The 16,221-nt window shown below is 36.5% G+C and overlaps 1 protein-coding gene across 1 annotated transcript in view; it reads left to right on the top strand.

Annotated features, from left to right (window-relative positions):
- The first annotated feature begins 4,755 nt into the window (after positions 1-4,755).
- The window catches only part of LOC102801622 (uncharacterized), a 29,631-nt gene continuing 18,165 nt past the window's right edge, over positions 4,756-16,221 (top strand). Inside the window, exons 1-3 of the mRNA XM_085495071.1 lie at positions 4,756-4,885; positions 13,943-15,105; positions 15,862-15,979. Of these exons, the coding sequence (XP_085351197.1) occupies positions 4,756-4,885; positions 13,943-15,105; positions 15,862-15,979 (1,411 nt within the window). The remainder of the gene's footprint in view (positions 4,886-13,942; positions 15,106-15,861; positions 15,980-16,221) is intronic.

Genomic DNA, 16,221 nt, shown 5'->3' with positions numbered 1-16,221 from the left:
AAGCACACCTGGTGGATTCCAATTGTCCTACCAAAGTTGTAAACACCCTTTGTTATGTAAATCACAAGCACACCTGGTGGATTCCAATTGTCCTTCCAGAGTTGTAAACACCCTTTGTTATGTAAATCACAAGCACACCTGGTGGATTCCAATTGTCCTTCCAGAGTTGTAAACACTCTTTGTTATGTAAATCACAAGCACACCTGGTGGATTCCAATTGTCCTTCCAGAGTTGTAAACACCCTTTGTTATGTAAATCACAAGCACACCTGGTGGATTCCAATTGTCCTACCAAAGTTGTAAACACCCTTTGTTATGTAAATCACAAGCACACCTGGTGGATTCCAATTGTCCTTCCAGAGTTGTAAACACCCTTTGTTATGTAAATCACAAGCACACCTGGTGGATTCCAATTGTCCTACCAAAGTTGTAAACACCCTTTGTTATGTAAATCACAAGCACACCTGGTGGATTCCAATTGTCCTTCCAGAGTTGTAAACACCCTTTGTTATGTAAATCACAAGCACACCTGGTGGATTCCAATTGTCCTTCCAGAGTTGTAAACACTCTTTGTTATGTAAATCACAAGCACACCTGGTGGATTCCAATTGTCCTTCCAGAGTTGTAAACATCCTTTGTTATGTAAATCACAAGCACACCTGGTGGATTCCAATTGTCTTTCCAGAGTTGTAAACACCCTTTGTTATGTAAATCACAAGCACAACTGGTATGTTCCAATTGTCCTTCCAGAGTTGTAAACATCCTTTGTTATGTAAATCACAAGCACACCTGGTGGATTCCAATTGTCCTTCAAGAGTTGTAAACATCCTTTGTTATGTAAATCACAAGCGCACCTGGTGGATTCCAATTGTCTTTCCAGAGTTGTAAACACCCTTTGTTATGTAAATCACAAGCACAACTGGTATGTTCCAATTGTCCTTCCAGAGTTGTAAACATCCTTTGTTATGTAAATCACAAGCACACCTGGTGGATTCCAATTGTCCTTCCAGAGTTGTAAACACCCTTTGTTATGTAAATCACAAGCACACCTGGTGGATTCCAATTGTCCTACCAAAGTTGTAAACACCCTTTGTTATGTAAATCACAAGCACACCTGGTGGATTCCAATTGTCCTTCCAGAGTTGTAAACACCCTTTGTTATGTAAATCACAAGCACACCTGGTGGATTCCAATTGTCCTTCCAGAGTTGTAAACACTCTTTGTTATGTAAATCACAAGCACACCTGGTGGATTCCAATTGTCCTTCCAGAGTTGTAAACATCCTTTGTTATGTAAATCACAAGCACACCTGGTGGATTCCAATTGTCTTTCCAGAGTTGTAAACACCCTTTGTTATGTAAATCACAAGCACAACTGGTATGTTCCAATTGTCCTTCCAGAGTTGTAAACATCCTTTGTTATGTAAATCACAAGCACATCTGGTGGATTCCAATTGTCCTTCCAGAGTTGTAAACACCCTTTGTTATGTAAATCACAAGCACACCTGGTGGATTCCAATTGTCCTTCCAGAGTTGTAAACATCTTTTGTTATGTAAATCACAAGCACACCTGGTGGATTCCAATTGTCTTTCCAGAGTTGTAAACACCCTTTGTTATGTAAATCACAAGCACAACTGGTATGTTCCAATTGTCCTTCCAGAGTTGTAAACATCCTTTGTTATGTAAATCACAAGCACACCTGGTGGATTCCAATTGTCTTTCCAGAGTTGTAAACACCCTTTGTTATGTAAATCACAAGCACACCTGGTGGATTCCAATTGTCCTACCAAAGTTGTAAACACCCTTTGTTATGTAAATCACAAGCACACCTGGTGGATTCCAATTGTCCTTCCAGAGTTGTAAACACCCTTTGTTATGTAAATCACAAGCACACCTGGTGGATTCCAATTGTCCTTCCAGAGTTGTAAACACTCTTTGTTATGTAAATCACAAGCACACCTGGTGGATTCCAATTGTCCTTCCAGAGTTGTAAACATCCTTTGTTATGTAAATCACAAGCACACCTGGTGGATTCCAATTGTCTTTCCAGAGTTGTAAACACCCTTTGTTATGTAAATCACAAGCACAACTGGTATGTTCCAATTGTCCTTCCAGATTTGTAAACATCCTTTGTTATGTAAATCACAAGCACACCTGGTGGATTCCAATTGTCCTTCCAGAGTTGTAAACACCCTTTGTTATGTAAATCACAAGCACACCTGGTGGATTCCAATTGTCCTTCCAGAGTTGTAAACACCCTTTGTTATGTAAATCACAAGCACACCTGGTAGATTCCAATTGTCCTTCCAGAGTTGTAAACACCCTTTGTTATGTAAATCACAAGCACACCTGGTGGATTCCAATTGTCCTTCCAGAGTTGTAAACACCCTTTTTTATGTAAATCACAAGCACACCTGGTGGATTCCAATTGTCTTTCAAGAGTTGTAAACATCCTTTGTTATGTAAATCACAAGCACACCTGGTGGATTCCAATTGTCCTACCAAAGTTGTAAACACCCTTTGTTATGTAAATCACAAGCACACCTGGTGGATTCCAATTGTCTTTCCAGAGTTGAAAACACCCTTTGTTATGTAAATCACAAGCACACCTGGTGGATTCCAATTGTCCTTCCAGAGTTGTAAACATCCTTTGTTATGTAAATCACAAGCACACCTGGTGGATTCCAATTGTCTTTCCAGAGTTGCAAACACCCTTTGTTATGTAAATCACAAGCACAACTGGTATATTCCAATTGTCCTTCCGGAGTTGTAAACATCCTTTGTTATGTAAATCACAAGCACACCTGGTGGATTCCAATTGTCTTTCCAGAGTTGTAAACACCCTTTGTTATGTAAATCACAAGCACAACTGGTATATTCCAATTGTCCTTCCAGAGTTGTAAACATCCTTTGTTATGTAAATCACAAGCACACCTGGTGGATTCCAATTGTCTTTCCAGAGTTGTAAACACCCTTTGTTATGTAAATCACAAGCACACCTGGTAGATTCCAATTGTCCTACCAAAGTTGTAAACACTCTTTGTTATGTAAATCACAATCACACCTGGTGGATTCCAATTGTCCTTCCAGAGTTGTAAACACCCTTTGTTATGTAAATCACAAGCACACCTGGTGGATTCCAATTGTCCTACCAAAGTTGTAAACACCCTTTGTTATGTAAATCACAAGCACACCTGGTGGATTCCAATTGTCCTTCCAGAGTTGTAAACACCCTTTGTTATGTAAATCACGAGCACACCTGGTAGATTCCAATTGCCTTTCCAGAGTTGTAAACAAGTATGACCTGTCAATCACCTTTATGACAGTTATCTCATGGCAATGCACACCGTTTCTTCCCATGATTCCATGCACACTTCTATTTGCAAGGGTTGAGGTAATAAAAAAAAGACAGAGTAAAGGATGCTGGTACACTCCTTCATGAAACGTCATCTCAGCTTTTCACAAGTTGTATATACATCCTTATACTGTAAAATACTTTATTTTAGATGGAATTAATTTTCACTGAAACGACATTTTGGCTTGTTTTAAACAGAGTTTATTTTCCCTGTGTAAAATATAAGAAAAAAGGTATATTCACTGGATTCTATTTCCACTGAATCACCCCCTCTGCGAAAATAAATTCAAGTGAAAATAAGTACTTTACAAGTTTTGTACAAAGTATAATTAATTTTCACTGGGTATTTAGTTTTACTATTTTGACATTATGAGTATCTACACTGATTTGTCAATAAAGAATGAGTTGCTTGTTCACAGGGATTTAATTCAGAAAATTTCTCTTAATCAGGAAAAATGATAAAAATAAAAAAAACAGTGAATAACTAATAATTTCACTGTAGTAATATATCTGCTCTAAAATTGCATATTTCTGATGACAGAAATGTTTATTAACGTTAATCAACCCGTTTTTCACGAGATCGATGTTATCACAAGCTTGTAGCCAAGCAACCAGAGAACCCTAAACATGTTGATTGGTGGATCATTGCTCACAAGTTGTAATCTGAAAAAATAACTATTAGAAAACAAACGAAAGCTTCAAAGAGTTTTGTGTGTAAGATTAACAAATGGACATTAAATCAATGAAAAGAAAGAAAGAAAAAAAACTTTAAAATGCAAATGGCTTTTGTTGAATACTTCTTATTTTATTGAGTAAAACTGTAAACTAATTTTGCTCAAAGTCGGTGAAATTAATAATTTCCTGTGTTCATACTACTCAAAGTGTGAGCAACTTTCAAGAAATTTTGTCTTTGTTTCATAAAATCATCTCACCATGATAATTCCTAGCAATGAAAATTTGGCGGTTGTTTTAAATGTGGATGCGTTGTGGGTGTTTCTCGAAACAATGGTTGGGGAAAATCCAACAAAATTTTTATTTTCTGAATCATTTGAATGAATAATGTTCGTTTTTATGAAGGGTCAAAGGTCAAGTGTTATGAAACAAAGGGGTCGCAGAATGAAGAACTTTGGGGGTTATCTGCTTGTTTCAGTGTGTAATGCTTTAATCTGATGGGTATTCACATGAGAAGGGCCACTCCCCAGGGGGGTGGGGCCTTGGGGTTGTTACAAGAATCTTTGTAATTGTGGTTCAAGCTTCAAATGAATTGAATGGATGGAAAATCAATCTTCAGGTGGGGGTGCAGGTGAAAGCTGGAATAGCAGGAAGATAGATCTTGAAAATGATGTAACATCATATAATTGCCTTTTATTCGAGATCCACGCAGAACAGATAAACGCAGAGATGGCCCAACCTAACACAGGAGTAGAAGATGACGACGAGTGGGAAGAACTCGTAAACAGGGTCAGGTTGCACCTTGAGATAACTGGGTGGGGTGGGGGTGGAACGATGACTGATAGAAGAGCTTACGAAGGTGAAAGTGCATACATAATTGAATTGAGTGGAAGTAGTTGTTTATCACGTTTGGTACAGCTGTTTAATCTATTGAGTTATTGTGTCTAGACTCCCCGTCTCCGTGTACCTCACCATCTTAAAACATGACAACCCAAGAGGCCCTAATATTGTATCCATATAGCTTGATTCGTTTACGAGGAGGTCAGTTTCATCTTTGATCTTAGTGACAGGTGTCTGTTAAAAAAATCTGGTCAGTGCATGAAGACCCTATTGATGGCATGGCAATGTGCCAAACTTGGTGTTATCTTGGTGGCTGACTATGGCTTGATGCATACCCTAAGTATAGCTAGCTAGGTTTTACTCATGAATCGACGTAATTTTAATATTCAATCGCATTTGAATTCATTTTACCTGGGGCCTAAATTAATTTTGCGGTTGCTTCTGTGCTTGGCCCTGATTTTCTTTAAACTGATACATTGTATCATCATCCGTAGCGAAGGGGTGTGGTCTACATATGTTTATGATTACAATGCTGATTGACCATGTTGTGCTTTGTCTGTGTGATGTGTGAGAATGTAGAAACTTTGTGTTAAAGAGTTCATAAACCATTATTCACACGTCACAAGTTGGTCTGATACCAAAAATATAAAATTACTTTTATTGACGACATTCAGATGAGAATGTAATTGAGATACCGGACCCCTTTCCAATCAAGTCGTACAGTTCAGTCACACAGGATGCAACCACCATTTTTACAATGACACTAGTTTAGGGACTGACCATTAGAAACTCTTGGGGGGATTGATAATAAATTTAGGGGGGTCCTACAATGAGACACGAGTGACACCTCATTTCCGCCTTTAGTTAAGTGTTGAACATTAGGAACACTGGGGTGGGGGTGTTGGGCTACTCTCCTCAAAACTAAATGACAAGATAAAAATTAATTTTCACAGTTTTCTTTCGTCTCCCAATGGTCAACCCCCTTTTAAGGAGATGTGAATTTTAGAGTTTACAAACTTTGGATACTTGAGAGCATATTGTATGTATGTTTACCTACTGAAGAATCCTTCAGTTTGACCAATTTGTGAATGTCACTTGTGTATAAATAAAAGTGGTTTAACCTCTGCAACCTTTGTCTTTCCAGCAAATACTAGTTAAAGTAAAAGTACTTTATTCTGTTTTATGAAATTTGTCTCAGTACAACCTGGAAAAATTTAAACAAATTTATTAGCATTGATTATTTTTAGGAGAGTACAATTTTAGTCTCGGAAAGAATATTGTAAATTATTTTTCGTGAATACAAAATTTTGCGAAAGTAGCTGCCACCCATGAGAAATGTTCATGCTTCTCACCGACTCATGACATTTGCCTCACAAATTTAAAATGATTTACAGTATTTGTATTTTTGTTCATTTTGCAAATCAATTAAAGTAGGTGCATCCTCCTCACCTCTATTGTAGGTTTTAGTGCGAATTGAAAAAAAAAAAATGACAATTTGAAAATAAAAATTATTAAGAATGCATGCTTACATCAAATTTTGGGTAAACAAATTGACCAGAAAGTTTTTTTCTTCGTTTTGTTTATCCCAGCCAGCCTCCCAAACTTGTATTAACAGTTTACCTTGAACAAACAGGCCTTCCTGTTGTCACACATCTGTATCTGATAATAAACTTATCACTGTTTACTTCCTGTTTGGGACTGTGCAGTCTTGTGTTTCATTCACTTAGGTAATTATTTTTTAAGTGGGTAATTACCATTTGAAATTTAGCTTGTTACTACCTTTTGAAGTAAGGCCAGAAAAAAATTAGTTTTAGTTTCTCATCCCAGGAAGAATTGAAAAATGATGCAGTTTCGAAATTTAATTTGTTGCAGTTACGTCATTGCCTGCTGAAAGCCGCCATAGATAGCAGGAATGAATAAAAAAAAAAATGGCGTCTACAGCCGATTTGTTCATATTCAATGCTACAACAAGAATCTATAAGTTCAGTGGCAAAATTAAAATGGATGAGGCCCTGGTTTCAAACTCAAGCATCCAATGACGAGAAGCAACACTTTTTTTTCTGCGACTATCAAAGGTAGCTGACATGCAATGCCCTTTTTTTTTTTATGTCTAGTGCTGCAATTTGATTATAATTGAGGGTTTATTGTGACTGGAGGTATAGTTTTGTCAGTATCACCGCTGTACCTGTGTTATGTTGTTTGACTCATAGGTGGTTTCAATTTGTTTTTCAGATCACTATCTTTCCTCACTAATTCAAGCATTCATTTTTGGATTAGAAAGTGAATTGGAGCGTAAAATTGGCAATTGTATGCCTTATGTATTGTTTCACTTGTCCTCATCTCTAAGTGTTGCACTTCAAATTTTTGTAAATACTGTTATATTTTTGTGCTCGGTGACAGTTCCCATCTTTGAACTTCACTGTCTCCTGTGACTTTAATGTGCAAATTGAAATTGCAAATGAAACATATACCGATTAGTGCATTACATGTATATAGTAATCTAAATTTGTCACTTGAACCAGAAACCAATTCATCAAGAACTTTCACGAACAAATTTTTAAATACTATAAAAACTAAAATTGAATAAAACTACACCAGTCTTTGGAAATCACCATTTGGAAAAGATGATAGCACACTTAAGGTTAATTAAAAAAAAAAGATTACTGCTATTGAACCATACTTGTCTATTACTAGGTATATAAACATTGAACTGAGGACCAGCAACCGTAATTTGTATATTTGTAGTGCTCACACTACGTAGAGTACGGGCTAAGATTTATGCTAATCTCGTATGTTTGCATCTCGGATAGACCCAATTGCGTTCACGCATGGATACACCGTTTAGCACAGGCTGAAGAATGCCCAAACTTGTTGAGAATATAACTTTAACTATGATTACTAGTATAGTAACTAGGATGGTATACAATAAAATGATACCAAGCAAATTCAGAAAGCGCAGATTGCAGAATAACAGGAAGTAGCACAGAGTCTTGCCATCAGTTCATTTTTTCTCGAGAACAATCTCTCTATGTGTGTTCGCATTGATCGTCATGTTGGAAATGGCACACCGAAATGAATAGTTATGAAGATAATAGTAAATCTTCAAAATGAACATTGAATACAATAGCGTTTTGGGCGCTTAGTCCGAACTAAGCGTTCACGCACACTTCATTAGCCCATGTTAAGCATCTGGACTGTGTCGTAAAGATGGGCCAGATTTAATCTGTACTTAACCTACGCGAACGCTTAGCACAGGCTAAGAAAGGCTATATTAGCATGGGCTAGTATATTTGACCTTTCAGCCCGTGCTAAGGATCTGTGCGTGAACAATACTATTGAAAGAGTTAGTTTATTGAATGAACTGAACTGAATTACTATGCTTACTTTGTCACAGAAATCGTATTCCATGTTTTGGACATGTCTGAACATCATTCCATCATATTGACATAGTATGGCAATTTAATGTACCGGTACTATCCCGGCGTCATCCAGATCCGGTTGAGCCGCTTAGCACATGCGGAAATGGAAACTAAATTTTTTTCACACCATAAGTCATTTTCCAGCTGTCTTGGTGCTGTCACATTTAACGCTATGTATGTTCATTTGGCACAACAAAAATAAAATATTTTTGATTGGTATTTACATTGATTAAAACAACATGAAAAGATTCACAGCACACTGTTCTTTACTACAAGGTATATTGTTATACCTCCCACCTAACTTGTCTTGGTCGGATGTTCAAAATTACTGCATCCTAGAAACTTTGCTCCACAAGGATGCGAGATTTTCACAAGTCCTGGAGAAATCATGACAATCTTTCATTTAAAAATAAATCAAACCCCAAAGCAGCATATTGTAAGTTATTATAACTGAACAAACTTGTCTATATATAGATGTGGTGTCATTTTTTTTTTTTTACGAATTTTACAATTACACATTGTGTTAATTTTTTGTCAAGCCAAGCAATTAAAGATCTAGAGGTTGTCCATTAGAAACTCTGAGTGGGTTTTATTTTAAATATTTTTTTTCCAATTTTACTGTGTTGGAATTTTAACTGGTGTTTGCTGGTCGTTTTACAAAAATTTACTGTACTAACCCCCCCCCCCTTCTAATTTTACGAGTCAACCCTATTTTTGATGTGCAGTGTTTGAGTGAATGTGTGTGTGTGTTCTAAACTTATCAAAGTTAGTCTTTTAAATTTAGTGCCAGCTAATCTCTGTAATAGCTTTCAAATTGTAATAGAGTTCTTTTGTTCACTCAGGGTAGTCTTGGTATTAGTGGGCTGTACAAGATTAGAATACCTGAGTGAAAACACATGACTGTACTTTTAAATGGAGCCACAGTTATTATATCAGACAACGAGAACTAGCTGGTATGGGAGATATCTCTGGTGCTCAGTTTGGGAGTAACCATTTAGACAGTAGGGGATCCAGCATACCTGTGTCTTAGAAGAGATGTTTCTTGTCTTGATGTAAATTACTAAAGTAAAAGGCATGATATTTTGTTGTTGTTGTACTTTTCATGTAATAATGAGCCAAAATTACAGTTTTTGCACCAAAATACATGTACAAGGTAACATTTTAGGAAGTTTTATGCTACAGTAAAATACTTTATTTTAGCTGGCATTAATTTTTGCTGAAAAGACTTTTGGGTGTTTTGTATGGAGTTTATTTTCACTGATTTTTGAATGTAAAATATAGGAAAACCGGTATATTTGCTGGATTTTATTTTCACTGAATCACTCCTTCAGCAAAAATAGCAAAAATTAATTCTATGCGAAAATAAAGTATTCTACAGTATACACATGCAAACATCACCAAGACAGATGAAAAATGATTTTTTTAAATCTATTATTGATTTCCCCATCTATGATATTATTGATAAAAAACACCATGTGACTTATTACCATGCGTTTACTTATTTGAGGTGATTACTTTCTGTTTTTGTGTTGGCAACATTTTGTTTGAAGTCTTTGACATGGGAAGTCATAATCGTAATATAATAAAAGCAACAGTATATTGTGGTTTCTTTCAGTTGCCAAAAATCATGTTTCCGTAGATTAAGTTAGTTGAGAAATATGGCCTGGTTTGATAAGTATACCTTGCGAATGCAATAACTTTCAGATTTGTTCAATTAATCTTGCTTGTAAATTATTAGTCAACATATTTTTCAAAAAAAACATTCACAGATTTTGATCGAAATATTTTGAGAGGATTGGCCAAACAAGTTACAAAACAGGTGCATTTCGTGTGTTGACAAAAAAAAATATTAAATTTTTTGACCCCCCTTCAAAATGCTGGTTTGTCCCTTTTTTTTTTAACTGTTTGAAATGCACTGTCGTGATCTTTCAAAGTTTTTTTGTCTCCTAAATTTGGTTCAAATCCTTAACTGTATGACATACATAGTGACAACAAATCTTTTTGTTTTGACCCCCCCCTTCAGTATGCAGGTTAAACCCTTAAGTGTGTATGACATACATAGCAATGATCTGAATAAGTGCTCTCCTTGCAGCAAAGGTTGTATGTTGTGAAGTTAATGGGCAGTTATCTATATCACAAGTGACTATGTACGTCATTACATACCTTCACACACCCTAGATATTTTATACAAAAGCTGTGTTTGTTTCTGTTGCTGTTTTTCATTGTTTTTCACTCATCATATCATCTAATATGTTGTACATGCGTGCTTGCGTGTTCTCCCTGGTTTCCCTTCATTGAATGATTACACACAACACAAATGGTCTGTACATTGCCCCCTTGATAAGCAGAGGCAAAGATCAAGGGTGAAAAACACCTTAACAGGCTGAGAAACCAGTTACATAAGAAAGACTCCTCCAAGTCTTTTGCTTGTGTTTATGATAAACATGTACGTAAAAAAAATAGTTTTCACCGATGTGGTGATGTTTTCGTGTTTATTTTGACATTGCAATTAACAATGCTGGAGCCCAGCAAGGTGTAATCGAGGGAATGGTTTGCTGGCATGTGGTTTGAATCTGGATAATGCAGCCAACCTTTGCCTGGCCCCAGCGGTGATGTTTCAAACACGTAGGCACGATTCTGTGGAATGCCGTCGGCAATCTGCCATACCTTTCGCTTTCAAAGTTGATAGTTTTCAAGTTTTTGACGACAGTGGTTCATAAATTTCACCTTCCATTCTCCTTCCATTCTCCTTCCAGCAGTGTTTCTATCTTCTAAACAACATACCAATTTTATCAGAGGTTTTCTGATAGTTCTACACTGTGTACAGTGCAGAAGATACCATTATCAGTGGAAATACAGGGAACGTACTTATGATCAGTATCTTCAAAAATACGTTTTGCGCACAGTCTAATTTACATATTACCATAACTGCGCCGCATTTAAGTAATCATGAATGTTGTTGTTCTTCTTCACCATGTTGAAGCAATATATTTGTTCATTTCGTCTTGGCTTATCTTTCCCCCTCCTAAGTTTTGTGACCGGGATCCCCCCAAAACCATCAATAAAATGGTCATTCCTGTGAAGGTATCTGGTTTCTTTGAGTAATTGACTAGTTTGTGATAACAGTGAGCTACAACTGACTGTATCCTGCTGTGTTTTACTGGTGTCTGCACTATTGTCATGCCTTCTGTGGACTGCATCACTATTTCTGCAGGGGTGAAAATAAATATCATCAAATTTGATATTTGCCGAAAAAAATTATGGCAATGTTGTGCAATGTTAATAATTGAAATACATATACATGTAAAAGTGTTTGGTATTTTAAGAACAAACAAATGTATCTGCCATGGTTTCTTTTTCTGAATGCTGCTCAATTATTTTAGGGCTTAACACATTTGGGCACCTCAATTTTGGTGCAATGTTCTGCCTATTTTTATGTAGTTTCATTTTTTGGTTAATTTTAAACTAATTTGCCGAATGACTTGATTAAAATTTTGGAAAAGATATAACAAACTATTGTGAGATTTTTATTTTGTGAGTGGTAAACAAAAAGTTGACTTTGACATTGAAAGGGTAAACTGAACACCTCAGTAATGTGACAATTATATCCAGATGTCTTTTATCTTCACTACTTGCTCTTTGCATGTGGTTTAGTATTTCTGCTTGTGTGGTTTGTATTATGTAACATTTTTTGTGTATATTTGTCAGTGAGAAGCTGCTCATTAACAATAACTTTTTAGGGGCAGAAAGAAGGTCTGGGTATGGAGGAGGAGAAGGAGGAGGGGGGGGGGGGTAATTTGGAAAAGAACATTGTAATCTCAGACTGAACATGCATTTTTAAATATCAAGAATAAATCTTTTGTCTTTCCAGGAATATTAGTAACTACTTGTACTGGCGTCATTAGATGTAACATTTAATATCAAAATTGTTGTCACTGTTCAAATTTCGTGATAATTTTCAGGACATTAAGTCTAAACTATGAGAATTTTGATAAGATGTTCACAGCTGCAAAATGTAGCAGTTTTCAATGAATTTAAATTAAGTTGTATGTTTTGAAGCCAATCAGCCCAAACAAGAAAATTATTCATTGGTAATTTGACTTTAAAAATTGATGCACGCACTGCTTTTTTATTTTCAAATTGCCACTAAAGTACCGGTAATGCTTTTATTTAATTTCTCAAGAAAATTTTTTTTTTTTTTTTTTCTAAAATGCTGACAAAAAAAAACAATGAAGGCGAAGTCAGGCTTGATGACCAAAAGCTTGCATATATTTTTGTGGGCCTTACTGTACCTTTATGTTGTCATGTAAAAAAGAGAGATTTTCATGTTACTGTAATAAGTTTGGGGAACTTCACTTACAGACACATAAAAACAAGGGAATTTCTTGCACCTTTCTCTAGAGGGCGATATTGCTTTAATTCCAAACTTGTTGCATGATATTAACTGTGAATATGGCCAGGGTTTTGAAGTACTTCGGTGCACACTGCATTTTATATGAAGTGTTTAGAGGGATTTTGTCCTTGAGACCATACACTCAATGAATCTTCATGATGACATTTTGTAATAGTGAACATTTATTAGGATTCCACAAGTAACAGTGTCTTTACGAATGCTGTCAAATCATCATACAGTTTACACCAATAAAATTAATTTACCATTTGCAGGTTTCAGTGATATTTTTGACTGAGTACTTCATCCATTCAGCCATTTAATTCATCCCATAGATCATTTGCAGGTTTCAGTAATATTTTTGTCTGAGTACTTCATCAACTCCGCCATTTAATTTATCCCATAGATCATTTGCAGGTTTCAGTGATATTTTTGACTGAGTACTTCATCCACTCCACCATTTAATTCATCCCATAGACCATTTTCAGGTTTCAGTGATATTTTTGACTGAGTACTTCATCCACTCCGCCATTTAATTCATCCCATAGACCATTTGCAGGTTTCGGTGGTATTTTTGTCTGAGTACTTCATCCACTGATAATTTTGTCTGATTAATGAGTACTTCATCAAATCCACCATTTTGTCCCTGGACCATTTGTTGATTTCAGTATCACATGATATCATCAAATTTGGCATTTTATTCTTTCCTGTTTGTAGTCAAAGCAGGCATGTGATATTAACTAAAATAGTTCTCCAAATATTTGCCAGACCAGCACAACTTAGCTGGCAAATGTGTGATTTAAAATAGCGTGATAGTTACTGTCGCTTGGTGTAGTTGGTATATGCACTTACGACAAGCCAGTGACCATGTGGAACATGAACAAACTTGAGCAACTATCGAAATACTACGCTGCGCACCAGAAACATACGAATGGTGTATTTGACTTTATTTTGATAAATGAACATTTTGTAATTATATTATACCGGTAGTTCAATCTTAAAACTGATTCATTTCACAGAATGAAATAATGGCCTACATATTTTGTTTTGAAATTTGATCAAAGATGATTCCCATTTTAAATTTCAAACTTGAGCGGTTTTGTGTTTGACTTTATGTTCAATGACTTATGAATAAGTCAAAAACATACAGTTTTCATCATCTGACTGTATATTGGCTGTTGTCATTAAAATAACAAAATTGATTGTAAGTAATTTGAGGTTACCTAGGAAACATAGCATGTATCTTTTATTTTTTTGTGTCTAGCAGAATCTGATCAACAGTCTGATGGCGAGGTACCACAAAACGTGACTGGAGGTGAGGTTCCGCAACTCACAAGTGATGGTGAAGCTTTGAATCTAACCACAGATGGGAAGACTTCACGATTAATGACTGACAATGAGAGGCCACGATTAGTAGCTTCACAGCCAGGGACTGTGAATGAGCCAACATCAATAACGAGTTTTCCACTAATTGATAGTAATATGGTGTTCCAATTAACCAATCAAATGGCTCCACCAAATGTTCAGGTCTTTAGTAACTCGCAAGTCCCTCAGGTTGTCGCACCTACTGGTGACTTTGAAAAGAGACGTGGCAATACAAAGCGTTCAACACTATACGGCATGCGGGTATGGAATGAATGGCGCAGGGAGCACAATAAGAGCAACCCTCACCTTCAGGCACCCGAGTTAACGTCTCGACTAACTCCAGAGGAATTCAATCTCTGGAGCTGTAAATTTGTCAAAGAAGTTCATCGGCGTGATCGCAGTGAGTACCCGGCAGACACGTTGAGGTGTATATGTTTTTCCATTTGTCGATATCTACGAGATGAGTGCCTTCGAAGCGATATGAATTTTATGGATGGCTACAATCCGATGTTTAAAAATTTCCGGCGGGCCTATGAAGAGCGATGGCAAGAGCTATCCACAAGAGAAATTCCACCTATCAACAGTTTACCTCAGTTCAAGCTTTCAAACTTTACAGAGAAGCACGAGAATAAACTTTGGGAGAAAGTGTTTGCTCTGGAAACTGCACAGTCCTATAGTTTTGCTGTTTATTTTTATCTGTGTAAGTTGTTTGATTACGTGGCCGCTCAGGATCATTTGGATTTGCAAGTCAGCCAGTTTCAGTTTGACGTAGATGCTGATGGCGAGTTTCTGAAGATCAACGTCGGGAAAATATCTACGAGGAGACGAAAAAGAACACACCGTGGTGGGAAAGTGTACGCTGTCCCAGACAGTTCAAGATGTGTTGTAAAGCTAATGAAAAGATACATTGAGTTGATACAGCGGAGTGGTGAATTCTACCGCCGACCTCTGCCCAATGGTCCCACTGGAAATATCCGTTTTTCCATGAGGACCGTCGGGATCAATAGACTACGTGGCTACATTCGAGAAATGTTCAATCTTGCTGGTATACAACTTGACAACCAGGTAAATGCCTTATTTCACTGATCTCGGTGAGCATGTTATTCGCCGTTCTACTTCATGGAATCCAGGAAAAAACGCATTATTTTCGGCACTCTGAAAATTTCTCTGGGGTCATGGCTATCCCATATTTTATTTTCATGGACATTTTTTGATTATCAAATCATTTCAGAGGTATGCAACGTCTATCCTGTTATATAAGAAATTTTTGACCTTGTATTAAAATATCATATTAAACATTAATTTCTCATCAAAAATAATATGTGAATCAAAAAAAAATTTACTTCAAGTTCAACTCTTTTCTAGTGTTTTTTAGTGAAAGCAGGGAGGTCTCTGCTCCTGGTTTGTACTGTTGAGTGAATAGAATGGAATCAATGCAAGATTGTGCCTGATTGGCTACCCAACCCTAACACCTAAAATTCAGACCAATCAGAAAGCAGCTTGTTTGTTGAGAGGTTTTAATAATGAGGTTACCGGTATCATGAGAATACCATATATGGGATCTCATCAACCTCTGCTATATGTCGGTCAATTTGATCGCCGTTCTTTCTTTGTGCTAGTCAGTAATCTCCTAGGAACTAAAAATGTTGTTTTTGATAATATTATTAGATACCCGGTAATTATTCGAAAGTTTAAATATTTCACTACAAGTCATCATTATAGATTAAGCCTTTCATATATTCTTAAAATGTTACATGAATCGGCTAGCATTTATTGCAAATTTCTGGGATAGTTTCAATTATTTTTTGTTCACCTTTCCAGGCCAGTGAAGATGTACCAGCCAATGACCAGTCCTCTGAGACCGCTGCGATCCCTGATATGTCGTCAACTGGTCAGGACGACAAGTATGATACAAATTGTCAAAGTCCAGTTTATTCAGGTAAATTATCGATTGAAGACAATGGATTTCCTAAATTTTATGGTTTAGATAAGTGATGTTTCTGGGTCAGATCTAGCTGGGTCGGGTCGGGGTGAAGCTGACCTTCCTTCTGACATTTCATTTTATCTTCCAAACTAGATATCATTCAAGTGTATTCAATATATTATAAAATAAAGTAATTATTCATAAGTTCTAGTGTTTGCCTCATTGCATTATGGGTGATGTTTCTTTCCATGGAAGCA

This window comes from Saccoglossus kowalevskii, chromosome 21 (genome assembly GCF_978046115.1).
Source record: "Saccoglossus kowalevskii chromosome 21, keSacKowa6.1, whole genome shotgun sequence".
NCBI classification, from domain to species: Eukaryota; Metazoa; Hemichordata; class Enteropneusta; family Harrimaniidae; genus Saccoglossus; species Saccoglossus kowalevskii.
This window is presented reverse-complemented; position numbering and strand designations above follow the sequence as displayed.